This window comes from Notamacropus eugenii, chromosome 4 (genome assembly GCF_028372415.1).
Source record: "Notamacropus eugenii isolate mMacEug1 chromosome 4, mMacEug1.pri_v2, whole genome shotgun sequence".
Lineage (NCBI taxonomy): Eukaryota > Metazoa > Chordata > Mammalia > Diprotodontia > Macropodidae > Notamacropus > Notamacropus eugenii.
Window position 1 is genome coordinate 218,933,725 of NC_092875.1, and position 21,621 is coordinate 218,955,345.

Here is a 21,621-nt window from a genome sequence, read left to right on the forward strand (position 1 = left end):
AGAGATCAGGAAGGATGAGGATTGATAAAACATTATTAGATTTGACAATTAAGATACCAGTAAGTCCCAAAGATGGTAAACTAAAGAATTATGTTTTGTGTTAAGAGAAGGAATATCCATGCCAATAAAATTACATATTCTTAGGTAAGTATAAAATAAGTACCTTTTTTTGTTTATATCGTTATGACTCATTTTCTTTTAACATTTCAAATTCATGAATAAAAGTAAAAGTAATTAAAAAAATTTAAATAAATAATTCCCATTTATTCATTTATCTACTTATTAGTTAATAAACATTCATCCAGTTCTTAGTTTATATCAGATAGTATTCAAAGCACTGAAGATATAAAAAGAAGGGTAAAGTACTGACTGCTTTCAAGAAATGAATAGACTACTTCAGAATGTAAGGATCAGGGGTGTTCCCTTTGCCTGTAATGCAGAGTTGTACATACTGTCATAGTTTTTTAAAATAACATGATATCTTTGCCTTGATGAGACTTTTGCCTTAGGACTTTAATGGAGGATTGATATATAAAGATTAAATTTATTTTTTGTTCTTTTAATTTTCCAGGCATTGCTTCAGAATTTGGAGTTAGAGGATATCCAACAATTAAACTGTAAGTTGAGAGTCAAATATGGTTGCTAAATGTGCATTTTTATCACTCTGCTTACTCTAATATCTTACCTTGGAAAATGTGTTTCTTAGTAGCTCATGAGACAGAGCTTTTATTCAGCAAGTGTTTTTAAAATATAACCAATACTAATAGCACATTATGATTTACAAAGCATGTTGTTGACAACAGTTTTGGGAATTAGGTAATGAAAGTAGTATTGCTCATATTTTACAAATTATTGTGCTGAGGCTCAGAGAGATTTATGGAATTTACCTATCACAGAACTAGATATCATTGGAGACAAGACTTGAGCCCATGTTCAGTTTCTCTGTGCCTTATGTTTCAGTGCAGCATATTTTTAGATCTAGCTTGGCACAACAGGGTATACTATCACATTATCATGCTTTAAAAAAAAGAAAAAAATGAATACAGTTCTTGATTAGGAACCAGGGCCTGTGGTTTAGTGAAAAGAACACTGTACTTGGAATCAGAAGACTTGTGTTTCAGTCCTGCCTTTCCTACTTATTAGTTATGTGACATGTCAAAGTCACTTAATTTTGAAATATCTTGGTTTCTTATCTAAAAAGTGGGGATAATAGTGATTTAAGTATCTTTTCTCCTTCTAGTTGAAAGTCCTTAAGAAAACTTTTTCTAATAGGTGCTGTTTCCTCTATTCTCTCTTCTTAATTACCTATAGTCTTGTTTCTTATTCTACCCTTCAACTGAAACTGACCTCTCAAAAGTAACCAATGATCTCTTAATTGTCAAATTTTAATGGCTTCACTCCTCAGCCTTCTTGACTTTTCTGCAGCATGACACTAATAATTACCCTCTCCTTCTAGATATTCTCTCAAGTTTTTCCTGACACTGCTTTCTAACTGTTTGACCACTCTTTCTTTGTCTCCTTTGTTTGTTCATGCTTCATACTTCCTAAATTTGGATTTCTCAAGAAACTTTGCTCTGGGCCTTTTTCCTCATGTTATCTTACTTGATCTCATCAGTTCTGATGGTAAATTCAATTAACATCTCTATGTAGGTGATTTCCAGATCTTTATATCCAACCCAATTCTTTCTTCTGAGTTCTAGCCTTAAATCACCACTCATTTCTTTTGGACATTTCAGACTGTCCCCTAGGCATTTCACATTTAATATGTCTAAAACAAACTTTATTATATTTTCCCCAAAACCTTTCCCTCATAACAACTTTCTCATGATTTAATGTATCATTATTATCATTATCCCCGTTACCAAGTTTTACAACCTTGACTGAACACTCTCCCTCAAATCACATATACAGCCCATTGCCAGTTCTTGTCATTTACTGTCAAAACTTCTGAAGTATGTATTTCTTTTTCTCTCCTCACACAACTGCTACTCTAGTTTAGGCCTTCATCAGTGATTTGTGTCTGTGCTTTCTGTCTCTTCCCAGACCAATCCATTCTCAGTTTAGGTAACAAAGTGATTTTTCTGAAGTGCGGGTTTTCTAAATCTCTTCACATCCCAACTCATTAAATTCTGTTGTCTGTTTCCTACATTACTATATGAGGTCTTCTGTTTGCCTTCTAAAGTTCTTCTCAAGTAGGTTTAACATTCTGACTGTCTTAAACTTTATTCACCTTCCTGTACTCTGATTCAGCCTGTATGTTTTTCCTCACATGTAACACTCCACTTAACATATCTTTGATTTTTCATTAGATGTCCTGAACGCCCTCCCTCCTGAATACTCTCCCTCCTCACTGCCTCTTCCTTCCTTTGCCTGTCTTTCTTCAAGACCTGGCACAAATCTTAACTTTTGCAGGCCTTTTTCAGTGCCCTCTCCATCCCCCTGCATCATTCTTTTCCCCATACCCCTGCACCCCCCCCCCCAAAAAAAAAAACAAACAAACAGTGTTCCTTCCTCCTTTATTTTCTGTTTGCCTTGTACTTCTCCTTGGAATCTGTGTCTAGCCCTGCGCTTTTTGACATTTTTATCAATGATTTGCATTTTTTAATGTTCATCATTTTCAGAGAAGACAAGGCTAGGAAGACAAGGTAACACTGAATTACAGTCAGGATCCAAAAAGAAGCTAGAGGATTGGACTGAATCTAGTTGGATGGAATTCAATAGGAGTAAATATGAAACCTTATTCTTGGGTACAAAAAAAAATAAGCTTCACTAATATATATATGCTAGGAGATGGATGGCAGTTTAGTTGAAAAAGATCTTCCAGATTTAGCAGACTGCAAGCTTTTTATGAGTCAGTGTTATAGTTTTGTAGCCAAAAAAGCTAGTGTGATCTTGGATTGCCTTAAGAGAGGCATAACTTTGAGGAATAGGATATAATAATCCTGTTGTACTCTTGTCTACCTTGAGTTCATGTCATATTAGGATCATTTGAAGGAACTGGACTTGTTTAGCCTAGAGAAAAAAGTCTCAGGGAAAATGATAGTTTTTTCAACTATTTTAAGGTCTATCACATAGAGACTTGTTTTATTTGTACCCAGAACAGAGAACCAGCAGCAATTGCTGGAAGTCGTAAAAAGACCACTGTGGGCTTGATATGTATATATACGAAACAAAAAAACATGAACTTCTTTACAGTTAGATGTGTTCAGAAGCAAAATGGGCTTCTTTGAGACTTGAGAGTCTCTTTAGGACCAGTTGTTGGGTATCTTATAGTGAGGAGAGAGAGAGAGAGAGAGAGAGAGAGAGAGTGTGTGTGTGTGCGCGTGCGCGTGTGTGTACATTGAGATACATGGCCTTAGAGGAATAGACTGAAGTGCTTTCCAAGTCTCTAATTTGGTGATTTTATTTTTAACGTTTGATTGCTTTTTGGTCTTTTGTATTTTCTTATCTCTTGTGTCTCCTGTACCCTCATGTGAAAGTAATCACTTTTGCTGTCCCTTCTATTAAATGTTATCACCATTAATTATCTTCATATATTATTAAGGTTTTTTGACTTTCAATGATTGCCCTAAGTTTTGTATCCCATGAGAGTCTTATATTAATTGATGAGACATTATTGAGTCCTGAAAGAGAATTTGGAGAAATTCACTTCATTCAAAAAACATTTATTTAGTGTTTACTAGATGCCAGGCACTATGATAAGTTTTGGGGAAATGAAAAGACAAAGCCCTAAAGAACTTACAGTCTAATCGAGGGAAGACACACCCAAAAGTATTTGGGGGTGGGGGGAAAATCATTAGGGAGTTCCAGGTTCCATAGAGTTGAAACCAACCTCAGCTTCTGATAGAAAAATAGAGACTTAACTGAGGAAAGTTTAGATTTAGCCCTCTACAAAAGAAGACTTTGGGAAGAATTCTTTGTTGTTCGGCCATTTCAGTAATTTTTCACTCCTTATAACCATGTTTGGGGTTTTCTTGACAAAAATGCGGGAGTGGTTTGCCATTTCCTTCTTTAGCTCATTTTACAGATGAGGAAATGGAGAAAAACAGTGTTAAGTGACTTGACCAGGGTCACCCAGTTAAGTATCTGAGGACACATTTGAACTCAGTTTTTCCTGACTCTAGGTCCTGAGCTTTCAAATATAGGACTTCTTAAACTTTTTCCCCTAAGGATCCCTTCCTCAATTTTTAAACTGTGGGTCAAGACCCCATGTGGGGTCTAACTACCTTGGGAAAGAATTTAGTCCTCTACTTTCCACTTCTCCAATTCAAAGAGAGAGCAACTGTTGAGGTTGAGAAGGTGGTGAGTATCAAAAGGTGAGGTAATTAGCATGTTGGTAAGGTTTCAGGAGATCAGCATATTGTGGAGATCCTTTATTGTCCTTGAATCAACTAGTGAAATCTAATAGCTTTTTTGTTTTTTCTCTGTTCTTTGAGTAGTGATTAAGATATTCTGACTTTAATAATCAATGGCTATTTAAATAATTTACATATTCATTCAAATGAGCTTGTGAGCTCATCAGTTTGGGAGTTCCCTTCAGTTATGCAGAACACAGACAGTCCTTGCTAGCCTATCCTCTCAGTAGGGATCCCAAAAGTTTGCCATAGGGGAATAACCTAACATTTTCAGAGTGCCAGTAGAGGGTCCTCTGGATGTCCATCTCTCCTTTCCATTTGACTAGGCCATCTTCTCTTTCTGTGGTACAATGCTGAGATGACATCTACTGCATTCTTCTTTGGAGTTTCTTATTGATTATGTAGTGCAACCTGTTCACACCTACTATGTGCCATTCCATTGCTGGCTACGTGATGCATATTTGTAGTTTTAGGAGTCTGTGGTGTTCAGATTTAACTACTATGTAGCATGGGTAAACTATATGAATAGATGAGTCTTTGCTTTTAAGAGAAACTTAGAATTATTAAAAGTGCTTTTTTCTGAAAACAATCTTGTCTACTTTCAGTCTTTTCAACTCTTGGCCTAGCTCACTGATCATCTGTATTATCTATTCCAGGTTTACCTACTATTGGACAGGCTCTATAGGTTGTCAGTTCAGATTTATACTGAAATTTGGGCAGTAGGCAGTCTTCATTGATATGATCTTTGCTTATGATTATAGAGGTGTTCTTGGAGTCTCTTCAAAGACTTAGGGTTTGATGAAATCAGCTGATGTCATTCACAAACCAGAGCATCCAGATAAGCTCACCATCTATAGGGTGTCACCTGCATCTACCTGGAATTTGTGCTGAATCTTCTTCATCACAGTGTTGAACAATTTTGGGGAGCATTTATCTCCCTGTTTTGTGCTTTGTTCGATGTTTATTATTTGAGGGTATTTCTGATGATAAATCTTCCATGAAATCTTGAAAGATCTTGCTATATGAATGGGAGACAACTTATTGTAAAAGAGTAAAGACAAATGCTTTTTTTTTGTAATTAAAAAAAGTAACCACAATGGTATCTGATAGCTTTACATCTTTTAGTCAATTTTGAGATGGTAAAAATTTTGTCCTTTGTTGAATATCATTTGGGAAAGCCCACTTATTGTTTAATGATACCTTCATCAAGTACATCTTTGCTTCGTGTATAAGTTCCTCATAGAGATTTTGTATAGATAGGAAAATATATATGTATACATCTGCATAGATGTGTGTGTGTATAGCTGTAGACATAAATATATATATATATATGTAAGCTTTCTTGCTTTCTTGCTTGCTTGCTTCTTTTACATATTCCATAGATATATCTGTTTCATAGATGGCTATATGTATTTAGTTGGATCTGCCCTGTTGTCAGGAAGATAGAACCTAGGATACACTTGGGAGGTGCCCTTACTGCCAAACAGGCAAGGACTCCCTCTCCGCAACCACAGAATGATTCTTTGTCTTACCTGCTTTAGTGGCATGCACTACCCTCTCTCTAGGGATGAAAGATGTAAATGAAAGGGTGTAGTGATATAGACAGGGGAGGGGTTCTTGATTTGTAGATAAGTCTTTTCCCTCATTTTCTCCTTTCTTAAATAAATGTGTGTGCATTTGTATATACACATATGTATGTAAGTATATATATATATATGTGTATATATATACATATATATACACAGTTTTATGGGTATATATTTTATATATAAATGATTATTTACATACATACATATATATATGTCTATATATGTACATATACTTTTCCCTTCCATGTCTGCAAAACTCTTTTATGAAGCATATATATATATATATTAATTTGTTTGGAATATATTTTTCTTTGTAATTTAGTTCAGCTGTTCTTTTAAATTAAGTTGCTATTTAAATATTCCTCCAGAACTGTTACTTCTAATACATCACATTTGTATTTTGGAAACTAGCTTTTCTTAACTACAATCACATAGTGATTTCTAATTAACAAATTAAAAACCATATTCAAATGTTGAAATAATCAGAAACTCAAATCAGTCTTTTCTTTTTCTTTTGAAGATTAAAAAATGACCTGGCATATAACTACCGAGGGCCTAGAACTAGAGATGATATTATTGAGTTTGCTCATAGAGTGTCTGGGTAAGTATTTGTTCTTCCTTGAAAGTAATTTAGTGTAATAGGGTCCAGTGTGGACAATAAAACTATTAAGGATATTACTTTAAACATTTTTGTGTTTTAATTTATATTTTGCATACTTTTCTTTGATCTTAAGTAGTAGCAGATAATGTAAGATAAAGATGAGTTATAAAAAAATACCATTTTAGAGGGGAATCTTTAAATCATCAATTTTGTTTTTTATACTTTCATTAAAAATTATGCTAAAGTGTTATTATCTATAGTCAGTATTGCATTATCTTTCATTATAATCATATACCTCAACATATAATAAAAAAGTGGTAAATACTAATTTAGTAATCCTACCTTTATTTTTAATGAGCGTATCCCATTTGTCATTGTATTTTTTATTTACTTAATATGTTCAAGAAAAGTTAGGTGGATAGATTTCATTTAATCTTTTCTTACTTAAAATATATTATGTAATAAAATGTACTCTACATTTAATTCTCACATTATTTAGAGAGATAATTGATGCCGCAGCCTTAAACACTAATATCTCTTTGCCTGGACACTAAAAAAACAAAAAGAAAACTCAAAACCAACACAGTAATCCTCTAGAAATGTGGCTAAAGCAGTTTCTTTCAAATGGAATTTTTTGAACAAAGTAATAAAGATGCTTTATTGAAAGTATTTTAGGACCATAATAGGGCACAATAAGGGCATGACATTATTGATGTTTAAATTAATTTAATACCTTGCCTCATTGCAGAATTTTGAAGTTTTGAGGTTTGAAAGTACTAACTTGTTGATAGGGTCACAGGGACTCTGGAATCAACTTTTCAAGTTGGTTCGAATTTTTTTCTTTTTCATTGCATCCAGAATGGCTGCAACTGAAGTATGTGCCTCATGTATGTAAGTCGATCATTGCCATTTATTAAATCTGCCAATGTTGAGTTCCTAAAAATACACTATCCAGACTGCAGAAGTGATCAGAATTTGACCATGAAATGTGAAAGTCAATATATAAAGTTTGATTTTATTCACTGATTCAGCATTCATCAAGTACTGAGCAACTCCTATTTGCCTAGCGCTGTTCTAGGCCTTTAGAGACATTCAGACTTTAAGATACAGTGCCTGTGGTCATGAAGTTAGTAGTACAGTAGGTGGAAATATAAGACATAATTATAATAACCTATAATGCATTCTTAATTTTGAGAATTGTAAAGTATAATGTGAAATCTCTTGAAGGTTTTTAACATTAGATGTACAGGGCTTGTGGGGTAGAAGATAGATCAGGTAAGACTTTATTGAAGAGATAAGCCTTGAAGGAGAAAAGGGAATAAACATTTATATAGTACCTGCTATATTCCAGGCACTCTGCTAAGCACTTTATAAATATTTAAAGGCATTTGAAATGTGAAGAAGGAAAGAAAGGACATTACAGAAGTAGGGATGCAGAAGGGCAAATGATAGAGCACAAGGTGGACAGTATTCCAGTTTGGTTATAGTAGAGAGTTTGGATGGGAGTTTTACATCTAGCAGTTAGATATCACTTTTAAGATTTGCAAAATATTTTACAAATATTATCTCACTTATCTTTGCAACAAGACTAGGCAGTCAGTGCTGTTGTTATCATCTCCATTTTACAGATGAGAAAATTGAGAAAAACAGAGGTTAAGTGACTTGCCCAGGGTCACACAGTAACTCTAAGGTTGGATTTGAACTCAGATTTTCTTGACTACAGGTCCAGTACTCTATTTACTATGCCACTTATCTGCTGATAGCTGGAAAATGAGAGTTTTTGCAGATTTTTGAAGGCCTTGAATATTAGTCAAAGGAATTAGGACCTTTTTTTAAAATATGTAGTAGGGAACCCCTGATTACTTTTTAGTGGAGATTTGTATTTTACAGATTTGATTTAATTAATTACCCATGAAGTGCTAACAATATGTTGTGCTTTTCAAGGAAGCTACAAATGTAAAAATGAAATACTCTGTTATTAGAGAGTTTACATTCTCTTAGAATGCATAAAAACTAGTCTAGCAGTGTGATTAACTGAAGGATTGGGAATAGGAAAAAAAAGTAGGAAGAATCACTTGTCTGCTATTATAAAAGTATAGTTAGGCGATAATTAAGACCTGTATTAGGGTGTAGACAATGGGTGTAGTGAGGAGGGCATAGAAGTAAGAGATTTTACAGAGGTGGAAATGGCAGGATTTGGTAAATGATTGGACATGAAAGGCAAAGGAAAGGGAAGAGTGAAAGATATCCAAGAGTGAATTGTGGTACCAGTGGGGAAAAAAATGGAAATCAGATGGACTGATGATAATGGGAAAAATACTAAATATGCTTTGTTTTTGAAACGTTGAATTTAGGTTCGATTAGAAAATCAGGGTAGAGAGATGTTGTAGACATATTGAGAATTGTAGCACAGAAGGAAGTTTGATATCAAGCTGTGGGAACAAAAAAGATTACTACTCTCAGTGAGCTCACAGTGTAATGGAGAAGACAACATGTAAACAACAATGTACAAATGAGATTCATACAGAACAAGTTAGAGATAATCAACAGGGAAGGCACTAACTTGATGGGGGTCAGGAAAGGATTCTTGAAGAAGGTACAGTTTTAGCTGAAATTTAAAGAAGCCAGGAGACACAGATGAGGAGAGAGGAAATTCCAGACATAGAACATTGGTAGTGAAGATAACTATGGTATAGAGAATTGCCTTCTGCAGAGAACAGCTGCTGTCATTGGATCTCATGATATGTGGCCAGTAAGGTATAAGAAGACTGAAAAGGAAGAAGGATAAGCATATGAAGGGCTTTAAAAGCAAAGTAGAGAATTATATATTTGATATATATTATTATTATTTGATAATGTTTTATCTTCTTGGAAGTGATAGGGAGTCACTGGAGTTTGTTGAGTAGGGGAATATGTCATGGTCAGATCTGTACTTTAGGAAATTCACTTTGACATCTGAGAGAAGGCTGTATTGGAGTGGCGAGAGACTTGAGGCAGGGATCCAAACCAGAAGACTATTGAAGTAGACCAGGGATAAGATGATGAGAAAATATACCAGCTTGGTAGCCATATCAGAGGAGAAAAGGGGCATATATGAGAGCTGTTATGAAGGTACAGTTAATAGAATTTTTCAACTGATTGGTTTTTGGGGAAGGGTAAAATAAATGTGAGGAATTGTGGATGATGCCTGGGTTTGAGCCTGGAAAACTGGGAGAATGGTAGACTGAAAAGAAAGGAAGTGGAAGTGCTGAATGGAGTTTCTATAGGAAAATGAAGAAATATCTGGCAGGTAACATGGGCATGTTTATTGGCATTATGGAAGCAGCAAGTACACAGGGAGGGATTGAGCATTAGCAAGAGTATTGTGGATAGAAGAGACCATCTGCTGGAGAAGACTGAATTGATTGGGATCATTTGTACATACAGAAGGGTTTTCCTTGTCAAAAACAAAACCACCCCTGACTTGGAATTATGATACTTATGATATCATACCTATATGATCATGAACTAGTCACTTAATCTTTCAACTTTAACTTCTTCAAAATAAAAAAAAAATATAATACTTACAACTCAGGAATGTTATAAGTAAAGTTCTTTGCAAACTTTAAATCGTTATGTAATTTTGACTATCATTAAGATTCACTAGAGGGGAGCTGACTGTTGGTATAGATCTGTTTAGGAGTGAATATAGTTGTTGAGCTTAGCCTTAATTATGAATAGGGCTACCACTTATAGAAAAAGAGAAAAGAATGAACAGATAGTGCTGATAAATTTTGAAGAAGGGAGGAAAAAGTAGGCTAATGATCTGAAAGGGATACATGATTTTAGCAAACTAAATATTTGTGTTTTGAAAGTTTTTGTTTGCAGGGTTTAGGGAACTGGAAAGTAGAGACATCCAGATATTTTAGGACAAAATTATTCAGAAAAGTTTTTCAGTCTAACCTGACACTATCTCAGCAATTTCCTTTGCTGTTGATTCCTTCACTGTAACAGTTTTAAATTATTTTCTAAAAATATTTTGTAGGTGGTTACATAAACATTTAAAAAAATCAGTGAGGCTTGTGAGGAAGTTTTTCCCCCAACAGTTATGATCTTGGAATCTTGATAGGTTTTTTGTTGAAGTTTGTTTTACAAATTTCTATTGAATGTAATGAGATTTTTCTGATGCAACTGCTAATGAAAATATTGCAACCAAAATTTCAAAATTAATTTCTGTAGTTGCATCATCATTCAGGTAATTGTTAGAGGTAAAAATAAAATGCAGAATGATGCAATATTTCTCTTAGAGAACTGCCTATTTTTTTAAACAAACCAGATTTTAAAGAACATAACTGTCTTTCTAAGACTTGTGGATGGAGAAGTTTCAAATAATACAATATGCCTGGTTCATGGTAATCTCCTTATATCAGCTATTCCTAATCAATTCTGAATATCATTTTAGTTTCGTGATTTTTAGGGTAACTTAATTTCAAATTTAGTGTGGTTCCTTTTAAACATTCCTAGATAATAAAACATTAGTAATTTACTGTTACTAATTATATAGTTTATGTATAATAAAGTTCATAAAGTTTTAATGCTAATTTTTATGCAAAGCATATAAGTCCATTAATATAAAATTTTTAAGAAATAAGATTTATTTTAAATATCACATTTTGTCTGCCTAAGGTAATATTTTGATAAAAGATACAATTAAACAAAATACATATGAACATGAATAAAATAAAAAAATAAGATTTAAAACAATGTTTAATTACTCTTGTAGCTATTGTCTTAATTGAAGAGTATAGTTTAAATTAAATCATATTGGTTATACTTGCTTAATATTCCCTATATATCTGTTTAAATTTTTATGGACCTTTGTATTGTGATAGTCTTCTCTGGAATCAGTAAGACTTGGAATAATTTTTATCTTTATGTTAATAGTGGTATTATTAAAATTCAGTCAAGTGAACTCTTAAAATTTTAGTACTGTAAGTGATCTATTTTAATTTTAGAATATACAGCAATATAATAATTTCAATTCCCCTTTACTTACTAGCTTTTATTTTAACATTTATTTAAAATAGTGACTTTTAATTTTGCCTGTAAAATTAACTAAAACAGTAGTCTGTTTCAGAATGTTTCTCTAAATTTTTTTAAAAAACTGTTGACATTTTGAATAGGACAAAACAATCAATTTCCTTTATTTTTATAAATATAAAGGCCTTAGTTACTTTATTTATAGTTCACTATTTTATGTATGTGTACTCATGTGTACATGTATATTTCAGATGACTTTTCTGATTTGTTATTTTTTAAGATGAAGACATTAAAAGTCCTTTAACCCTTGGATAATTGTGAAACAGTATAACATGCAAATCATTTTAATATAAATATATTTTAACCATGATTTGTGAGTTGGAAAGTGAGTCTTATTTTAAATTTAAAAGAAAAATTGCCTTTTTAAATACAGGGCTCTGATCCGTCCACTTCCAAGTCAACAGATGTTTGAACATGTGAAGAAGAGGCATCGTGTACTGTTTCTTTATGTTGGAGGAGAGTCACCTTTAAAGGTTTGAAATGAAAATAAATTTTGAATTAGTTAAAACTTACTGCATTTTATGAAAGCCGTAGTTCCTGTAGCATACCAAATACTGAATATTCATGTAAGAAACCTTGATTCCAGATATTTTGCAAAATAGATATAATTATGTGCACCTACACACACACACACACACACACACACACACATACACATATAGAAGCTTTTTAAAAATCTAAGCATTTTCTCAAATATTATAAGCTAATTTTCTAAATCATGGCATAATATTTAATAAGTAGCAGGTGAAAGCATGAATAATTATAACATAATAGGTCATCCACAAGTCTAAGTCATGCTTTCCCATTAATGCATACACTGTTAGAGAGATGAAGGTAGGAAACTTTGATGCATAGAAGCTAATTTTTTGCTTTGCCTTTTTGTAATGTCTGATAATAAATTTTGTAAGTATTAAACAGTTTATATATTTTCCAAGATCATCTATCTTTAACTGAAAATTATCTTCAGGGCAAACTAGTACAATCCCCTTATTCAGATTAGGAAATTGAGGCTCAGGGGATGTTCAGTCACTTGCCCAGGATCACACAGATGTCAATCATAAGAGGTAGGATTTGAGTGCAAGTATTTGACTACAGAGTTCAAATTTTTTACTCCTGTCGTTTGACTCACTGTACCCTGCTGCACCAGTGTACCACCAAACATTCCCTTTTTGTGATTAATTTTTAGCAAAGTTTCATCTTGTCAGTTAATATATGCTTAGCCAATAACTATTTTAATTTATGCAGCAACATAAGTAAAATACTTTGTTACTTTCCATTATCTCTGGCATTTGCTTATCTTAGAAATGAAGAAACAGATGAGAGATGCCAATCTACTTAAGTATAATGAGTGGTATTTTTTTTTGGACTTATGAAGTTTTATAGGTGTAGGGAATTCAAAGAGGAAATTCTAACAGGCAAGGTCAACAGTTCTGCAGTTCATAATCTTAGTTGCTTTAGGTAGTAAGAGGTTAAATAATTTACCCAGAATCAAACAGCCTCTTCTTGTCAGAGGAGGTACTTGAATCCAGGTCTGTATGACTAAAGCTAACTCCTACTACACTGTTGTCTTGACTAAATGTCTATGTTACTAAAATATATTATTATTATTAATACATATAATATATGTATTACATATATATGTGATAGAGGGCTACATTGTACTTTAAAGTGATGTATTCTATGAAGAAATCAAGGGAATAAATTAGGGAAATTTAATAGAAAACATTTGAGTGAAGATTATGAATACAGAAGCAAAAGCCTATTGTCATTGGAGTATACTACTGGCCTTTAGAGAGAGAAATTAGAGGAAGGCTTAGGGATAACACATCATAACTCTGGTATGAGCTCTTCTCCTGCAGAACAATCAGTCAAGGAATAGACACTTATTAAGCACTTAATTCTGTGCCAGGTGCTGTATCAGATACTAAAGGTACAAAGTTACTGTCCTCAAGAAGTTTATTTTCTTTTAAGCGAGACAAAATATAGGTATATACAGAACATACACAAAGCAGATATAGAGTAATGTTGAGAGAAAGACAAGGCATTAGCAGCTGGGGATATCAGGAAAAACTTCATGTTCAAGATGTTTCTTGAATTGAGTCTTCAAGAAAACCAAGAGTTTAAAGAGCTGTGGAGGTGAGGAGGGAGAGCATTGCAATCATGGGACAATTAGTGCAAAGCTTCTGAGATGGGAGTTTTCTTGTCAAGAGCAAGAAGGCCAACATGGCTGTAATATACAGTATGTAATAGGAATATTGAGTAAAGGAGAAAAGGTAAGTTGGGGTCAAGTTATGAAGAATTGTAAATGCCAGTCAGAAGTGCTTATATTTGATATTACAGGGATAGCTAGGAAGCCACTAAAATTTATTAAGTGTGTGTTTATATATTTGGGAGGAAAATGACGCAGATCTGTGCTTCCCCTGCTTTGATAAGTTCACTTTGGCAACTATGTAGAGGATGGATTAGAATGATGAAGAGACTTGAGGTGGGTAGAACAATTAAGAAACTGTTCTAGTTAGTTTAGATGTGGTATAAGGACCAAAAATCTATGAGAAGGGACCTGTATATGAGAGATGGCATGGTAGAAACTATAGGACTTGGCAAAAGATTGGTTATGTGGGAGAAATTTAAGTGAAGAGTAGAGGGTGACACCAAGATAATAAATCTGAATTACTGGAAGAACAGTGATACCTTTGACAAAAAAAGGGAAGAAGAGAGGTGAGCTTTCTGGGAAAAATATTGAGAATTGGTTTTTCTTTGTTTTGTTTTTGTACGTTAAGTTTTAAATGTTTGTGTGAACCACAAGTTTTGAAATTTCAGTAAGTAGTTGGGACTGGAACTCAAAGGGGAGTGATCAGGACTGGAGCTAATAATTTATATAGTTTGCCCTAACGATAACTGTCTCTTTTAAAGGTGCAGGAACTAGTGAGGGTAACTGGTATTTTAGAACTGACACTCACTAGCAAAAAATAATTGTTTAAGTAGAAGTAAGAATTGACCATTCCATTTCAGAATTTGTGATGGGGAAGAAAAACCTTAGTCTAGTTTGCATCCTAGTTGTGAGGAGTGCAGATTTCAGAGGGTTCAGAATCCAGTCTCTTAAAATTCTACAGAGAATTTCACCTTGGGAAGAAGGAAAAGCTCTCAAGAATAAAATCTCAGCACACAAAGAAAAAGCATTATTTTAGGGAGGAAAAGTTGTTTAAATAAAATGGAAATTTGAGAATTTGTTGAGCAATTTAAATATTTAGAATTTGTTTACAGTAGATGAAAGCAAGGTTTTATCTTATAGATAACAGAGGAAAGTGGAATAGTGTCAGAAGTACTAAGGCTCAGAATTAGCTGAGGACCACAAAAAATGGAAAAAAAAATCCCCTGGTTTGTTGGAAGTGAGAGGTGAGAGGATGATGAGCTTAGTGATGGTTGAATTGACTTTGAGGTAGAGCAGACCCAGAAAGTAGCAAAAAATATAGGATTTGTATCCACAAATGAGTGGGGAGGGGAAACAGAGTTTTAAAGGTCATTGTGGGGTACCTAGAGTTGGAAGATAAGACGTTAAATGGGAGCTTTAATAGAATGTCAAAAAGGATCAGTCCACAATATGAGAAGAACCAGGAAACATTGTGTTGTTTCAGTCTCAGAAGAATATTTTAAGCATGAGTAGGTATATGACTCAGAAACAAAGCTGATTGAGAAAGACTTGAGGGATTTATTAATAATTTTTAAGATAAAATTTTCAGGAAAGTGCTAAGGTTAAAAAGCAGATTTCTTGGAAATTAGATGGTAGTTCGAAAAGGTAGTGGAATCCAGTAAAAGGATTTATTTTTTTGTTTTGTTCTTTTTCATGTAACTCGGTATTCTCATATAAATTGTAATTTGAAAACAAAATTAATCTAAACGGAGCATACGTAACAGTTCTTCTTGAATAGTGAAATTAATATAGTTTGTTTGATATGTCCAAGGACTGGCCTTAGAAAACATTGTGTTCATCATGAACACAAGGCAAAAAGAATACTATGGATGTAATTGCAACTTACAGTCTTGTACCTGATGCAAAGGATGAGGAGGTAGAGAAATTCTTTAAAGAACCTGATAAGATACTCCATACTTAAGTCTAATGTTCCTCAGTCCTGGGTGACTAGAGTGGAAAAATCTCAGTGGGGAAAATGGTGAAGAATACATTGGAATGTATGACTCAAGATTAAGAATGAAAGAGGCTAACAACCTGTTGATTGCAGAAATCTCACACCTTGGTACCATAAATATTTTATTCAAGAAAAGAATCAGAAGGCATTGAACATGGTGAGCACTGAATAATATTAATATAATACACTAAAAGAATTTGACTGTCAACAGACAAGCTATTGATACAGTTGTCATCAGAATAACTGATTTCTGTGGTCTGACTTTTTAAAATAAAGGTAGGAAAAAGGAAAACAAAAAGATAAGAATAGCATAGTGCTTGCAAGTATAATTCTAGCCTGTTTAAACAAACTATTGACTCCAGAAAACAGATAAAGGAAAAGACATCCAAAACAACTGTTAACATTTTCTACAGAACTTTAAATAATATGAAGGTACCTTCATAACAAGGAGGCCAAAGTGCACAAAAACCACCTCAGTCAGCAAATATCTGACCTCTTTGCCAGATGGAGAGATATAATAGTCAAAGGCAACATGGTTTAAAAATATCTTATTTTCAAAACCTTATTGAGGAGGATAGTTTAAGTTTATGAGCAGTTCTGTTCTATGATTAGTGTAGAAGAGTTTAGGCTAGTCAGATATTGAGAGTGAGAGAGATTTGACAAGCAGTACCTGCATCAGTCTCCAAGAAATGATGAGATCTAGAGGATGGGTTCTAACACTTTTTGTGGGCATCTCATGAGTATTTCAAAAGAACAGGGATAAAAGATGTAGCACTATTGGAGCCAGTGCCCACCTTTAATGAGATCACAGATCTACTATTTGATTTGATGATGCGTTAATGTCTTTTTAAGTTTAGGCCTTTTAATAGTTATTTTTTAAAAACTACATTACAAATTGTGATGTATAATTTGTCAGCATTGTGGCAGATCTATGATCCCAATTTTATAGCAAAGCATGTCTGTCAGTTTGATTGTAAAAGGCTGTTATGAGGGTGGGACCATATTTGAATGCAGGAGACAACTTCACAGGTGAATTAATTCCCCGGAAAACTAAAGCATTAATTATCTATCTATTTATTTATCTAAAATTCTAGAGTCATCTGGGTGATAACTGTGATGGTTGTTATATTCCCAGGTCAATTTACAAAGTGATATCTTATACTGGTGTACATAATAGTTAACATATATACACACAAATATGAAACAGTGGCTTATTTTTTTTTAATCTTTAAATGTTTCTACAGGAGAAATACATAGAAGTAGCTTCAGAATTAATTGTTTATACCTACTTCTTTTCGGCCTCAGAAGAGGTTATACCTGAGGTATGTGACTTTTAAATGCATTTTATAGCATTTTTTTTGATAAACTTATATGAGATATGATTTTATATTTTAATGTTATTTGACACAGTAAAAATTATTTAAAAGATAACCCTTCACCTTCTACTTAATTGTAATTTAGTTATCCCTTCCACATCATGACTTTCTCCATCGTGGTTTTGATAGATCATAGGTTGGTGTAAGAAATTACTGTAGTATTTTGTATTTCTAAAATTTTTTTATTCAGTATTTTTACTTAATATTGATCTACATATAGCCTGTGAACAAATACTTAACCAAAGTTTTACAGTAACATAGTGTAAACACCCCATGAAAAGGAAAAATTCAGACTTTGCTAGTACAAAAGGAAGACCAAAAGTTTTTATGCAGATTTTTCCAGATCGCAGGGGTGGCCCTAACCTCCATGATATGGAAGGGATAACTGTATATAGGTGGTTGTTCATAGCTGTCAAGATAGGTGATTGTGAACTACAACTAGTAAATATTAATGGAAATAACATTTTAGGTCGTACAATAATACTATATGTGTGTATGTGTATGTGTGTATATATATATATATATATGTGTATATATATATATATATATATATATATATATATATATATATATATATATATATATATATATATATATATATATAAAGCAACAGCAGCATTGATTTTTGTTAGACTGAATTATAAAGTTTTATTATGATTAAAGCTATCCTGATTATCAAGGTGTTTTAATTTTCCATTTCTGAGTAATGGTTTCCTAGGGTATATTCTTATTCATCAAACCATATACTCTGCACTTAACTTTCTATTTGCTATGTGAGTCTTTGTGCTAAAATTACTTTTCTTTGTAAGCAAATGGCTATTCACAGAATTAGGCAAGAACAAATAAAAGAGTTTTGTGAAACAGGAGGAAGGGAACAAACATTAATAAAGCCCTGACTGTGTGCCAAAGATTGTGTTAAGCTAAACACTTACAGATATTATCTAATTTGATCATCACAACTCTTGAAGGTAGGTGCTATTATGTTTCTACTTTGTAATTGAGGAATCTGAGGCAGGGAGCTATTAAGTGACCTGTCCAGTCACACAGCTGTGAAGTATCTGAGGATAGGTTTGAACTCAGATCTTTCTGAATCCAGGACTAGCACTCTTATCTACTATACCACCTTGCTGCCTGTCCAGAACTTTTACGTTCTAGAACTGCAATGACCTACAGCTACAGAACAGAAATTATATTTAGTATTAGAACTCTGTAATCTACTATGAAATAGTAAAGCTTTATGTTTGTGATGTATTTCATTGTTATGGATGCCTAGGCCTTTTTCTCTTCTATCTGTATCTGTATCTGTCTTGATTTATTTGGATCTGGGTTTTGCTAGTTTACATATTTGAAATTGGATTTCTTTTTTAAAAAAATTTTTTTAAAGTTAATAGAACATAATTGAGACCAGTGTGATTTATTCTGAATAAATTGTCCTGCTGCCAACTTTGTTAAAAGGTAAAAAGTAAGGATACCGTTTTCCTATTAATTACTGATGTTCCTCATAACTGTTTTGCTGATAGGCTTAATCCCAGAAATGCTATTGAAAATTCTTAGGGTGTTATAGGTTAAATTCTGTTACGATCAGGTTTTATGTATGTTTCTTTGAAGTGAAGTTTTTATTCTTTTATGCAAAAGGCCCAGTAGAATAAGATGAAACTTTGAACCCCCTTTTAGACTGAAAAGCTGAAATTGAGAAGATGTGCTCGACATAAAAGAGATACTTACTCAGTGCTTGTGAATACTTGTTTGAAATTTATAAACTCATGTAAGGAATAGAATGAAACATTATGTGAGAGATCATTTCTTAAAATTATAAAGGAATATAGAAGCTTAGAATCAGTGAAAGAAGGGACTTTGAATGTGATGAGTCCAATTTCCTTTGCAGTTCAGCTCCTCCCAAAAAAACAAACAAAAAACCCTTAACAATATCCCTGTCAGGCAGTAATCTATTTTCTTCTTGGCGGAGAATGTAATGCCTCATAAATCCGTGCCTTTTGCACAATTTTGGTTGCTCTTTTTATGAGCTAAAATCTGTCTTCCTATAACTTCTGGTTCTATCCTCAGAACTTTTAAAATAGGCACATAATAAATGTTTATTTAATTGAAGTGAGCTACGTAAAGTAAGGGAAATATTAGCCTCTTCTATAGGATAACCCATCTTATATTTGAAGATAGCTGTTAAGTTTCCTTTTGCAGGCTAAATATCCCCAATTCTTAAGACCTTTCCTCGATTATATAATTTTGCATCCTCTTTATCCTAGACTCTTGGATTTGCTCCAGTTTATCAGTGTGCTTCTTAAAGTGTAATATGCAAAACACAATGATGTGGCTGAATACCAAGTAAAATCATTTGTAAGATGGATTGCTGTAGGAAAAGAATTCTATATTATTAAAATAATCTAAGCATGAGGTGATGATCTGTTGATAGAAGAGATTGGTAGTTACATACATACATATATATGTGTTGTCTTTGCATCTGGTGACACGGTGTTGCTACAGAAGCAAATAAAAGGAGTGTCACAACTTTTCCTTAATTCCTTTTCTATTATTTTTTTTTGGGAGGAGAGGACTTTGTGGTGGAATGATATAAGTAAAAATTTCCCATACTTTTTATTTTATTAGATAAGTAAGAAGGAGGTTCACTATCCTTGATGGAAGTTTGATGGTCTATATGGAGTTCTTACATCCAGGCCAGAAGAATCACTATCTATTTAGTGAAAAGATTCCCCCCCCCATACACTTGTTTTGTCCATTTTTCCTGTTTTAAGAAAAGATGGTATTCTCAACCTCATATTAAATAAATAAGAAATAATCTGTTCACACGCTCTAGCTTGGCAATATTCTCTATACATAATTTTTAATGGAGGTTGTTTTTTTTAATAATTATTTCCACTTAAGGAAATATTTAAACCTTTATATTACTGAAGGAGAGGTCTTCTTAATGTAGATATTGGTAATTAGATTTGTAACTTTCTGGTTATCCATTTAATATTTTTCAACAGTGTCACTTAACAGAGTTGGCTAAGCTTTATTTCTCCAAAGCCCTTGCATTCCATTTAGTTATTCATCTTAACTTCTTTTAACTGAAATTGGTTTTTTCTACATAGAAAATTCCTAAGAATTTTTTTAAAACACACCTTAAATAGTATATTAACCAGATCAAATCTAAAATTTAGATTAGCTTTGATCCAGTTTTTGATCAGGTGTTTTGGAATGTCAACCTCCTCCCATTTCATAGCCCTTACCGTGGTAAAGGTCCTCATTGCTTTTACTTGAACTATTACTGTAGCCTTTTGGTTGTTTTCCCAGCCTCAGTCTCTCCCTCATGCTAATGCACTCTTTCTGTTCAGCTGCCAAAGTGATTTTCCTAAAATAGAGTTATGCTAATGTCACCCCCTCCACTCAGTAAACTCTAGTAGGGCTGTATTTTTTTCAGTATCAAAAATAATTGTTATTCAGAGCTGTTCCCAACCTGACTCCTGCTTACCTTTCCAGCAACACTGAGCTTCTTGTTGTTACAAGTGGCTGTTTTCCTTGTTTGGAATGTGCTTCTGCCATCTGATTTCCTTCAAGATTCAGTTCAGATTCCTTCTGCTGCAGCAGGAGGGTTTTCTTGGTTCCCTTCTCAGTTCTAGTGCCTTCCTTCTGAGACTACCTTCCATTTACATAGAGTATGTATAGTTTTTGAATGTGATCTTTTCCATTAGAATGTGGACTCTTCAAGGCAAGTGCCATGGCACTTAGTAAGTACCTAATTATTGTCAGACCCAACAATACTGCTTCTAGGACTGTATCCCAAAGAGATCATAAAAATGGGAAAAGGACCCACATGTACAGAAATATGTATAGCAGCTCTTTTTGTGGTTGGCCATTCCCCATCCATTGGGGAATGCCTGAACAAGTTGTGGCATATGAATGTAATGTAATACTATTGTGCTGTTAGAAATGATGAACAAGCAGATTTCAGAGAAACCTGGGAAGATTTATATGAACTGATGGTGAATGAAGTGAGCAGAACTAGGAGAACATTGCTTACAATAATAGCCACAGTCTGTGATGACTGATTTTGATAGACAGCCCTTCTTAGCATTGCAAGGACCTAAAACAGTTACAAAAGGACTCATGATGAAAAAATGCCATCTACAACCAGAAAAAGAACTATAGAGTCTGAATACAGAGTGAAACAGACTGTTTTCTGTTTTGTTTTTTTCTTTCTCATGGTTTCTCCCATTCCTTATAATTTTTCCATACAACATGACTAATGTGAAAATATATTTTAATAGGAATGTATATGTAAAGCCTGTACCAGATTGCAGGCCATATAGGGAGGAAGGGAGAAAAATTTTAAACTTAGAGAAGTAAATGTTGAAAACTAAAAATAAATGAACAAAAAAACCCCTTATTGTCAGTGCTACTGATTGACTATACCCTGTTTTGCAAATGTCCTTATATAGGAAGCTATCAGTTTGTGCTCTT

At 33.4% G+C, this 21,621-nt stretch overlaps 1 protein-coding gene across 3 annotated transcripts in view; it reads left to right on the forward strand.

Moving 5' to 3' along the window:
- TMX3 (thioredoxin related transmembrane protein 3) overlaps positions 1–21,621 on the forward strand; it is an 87,885-nt gene that overhangs the window by 21,712 nt on the left and 44,552 nt on the right. For all 3 annotated transcript variants that reach the window (XR_011966006.1, XM_072604141.1, XM_072604139.1), the window contains 4 exons: positions 572–617; positions 6,465–6,545; positions 11,998–12,097; positions 17,014–17,091. Coding sequence is in view for 2 of the 3 variants with exons in the window: in XM_072604141.1 (XP_072460242.1) it covers positions 572–617; positions 6,465–6,545; positions 11,998–12,097; positions 17,014–17,091 (305 nt within the window). In the remaining variant the exon portion in view is untranslated. The remainder of the gene's footprint in view (positions 1–571; positions 618–6,464; positions 6,546–11,997; positions 12,098–17,013; positions 17,092–21,621) is intronic.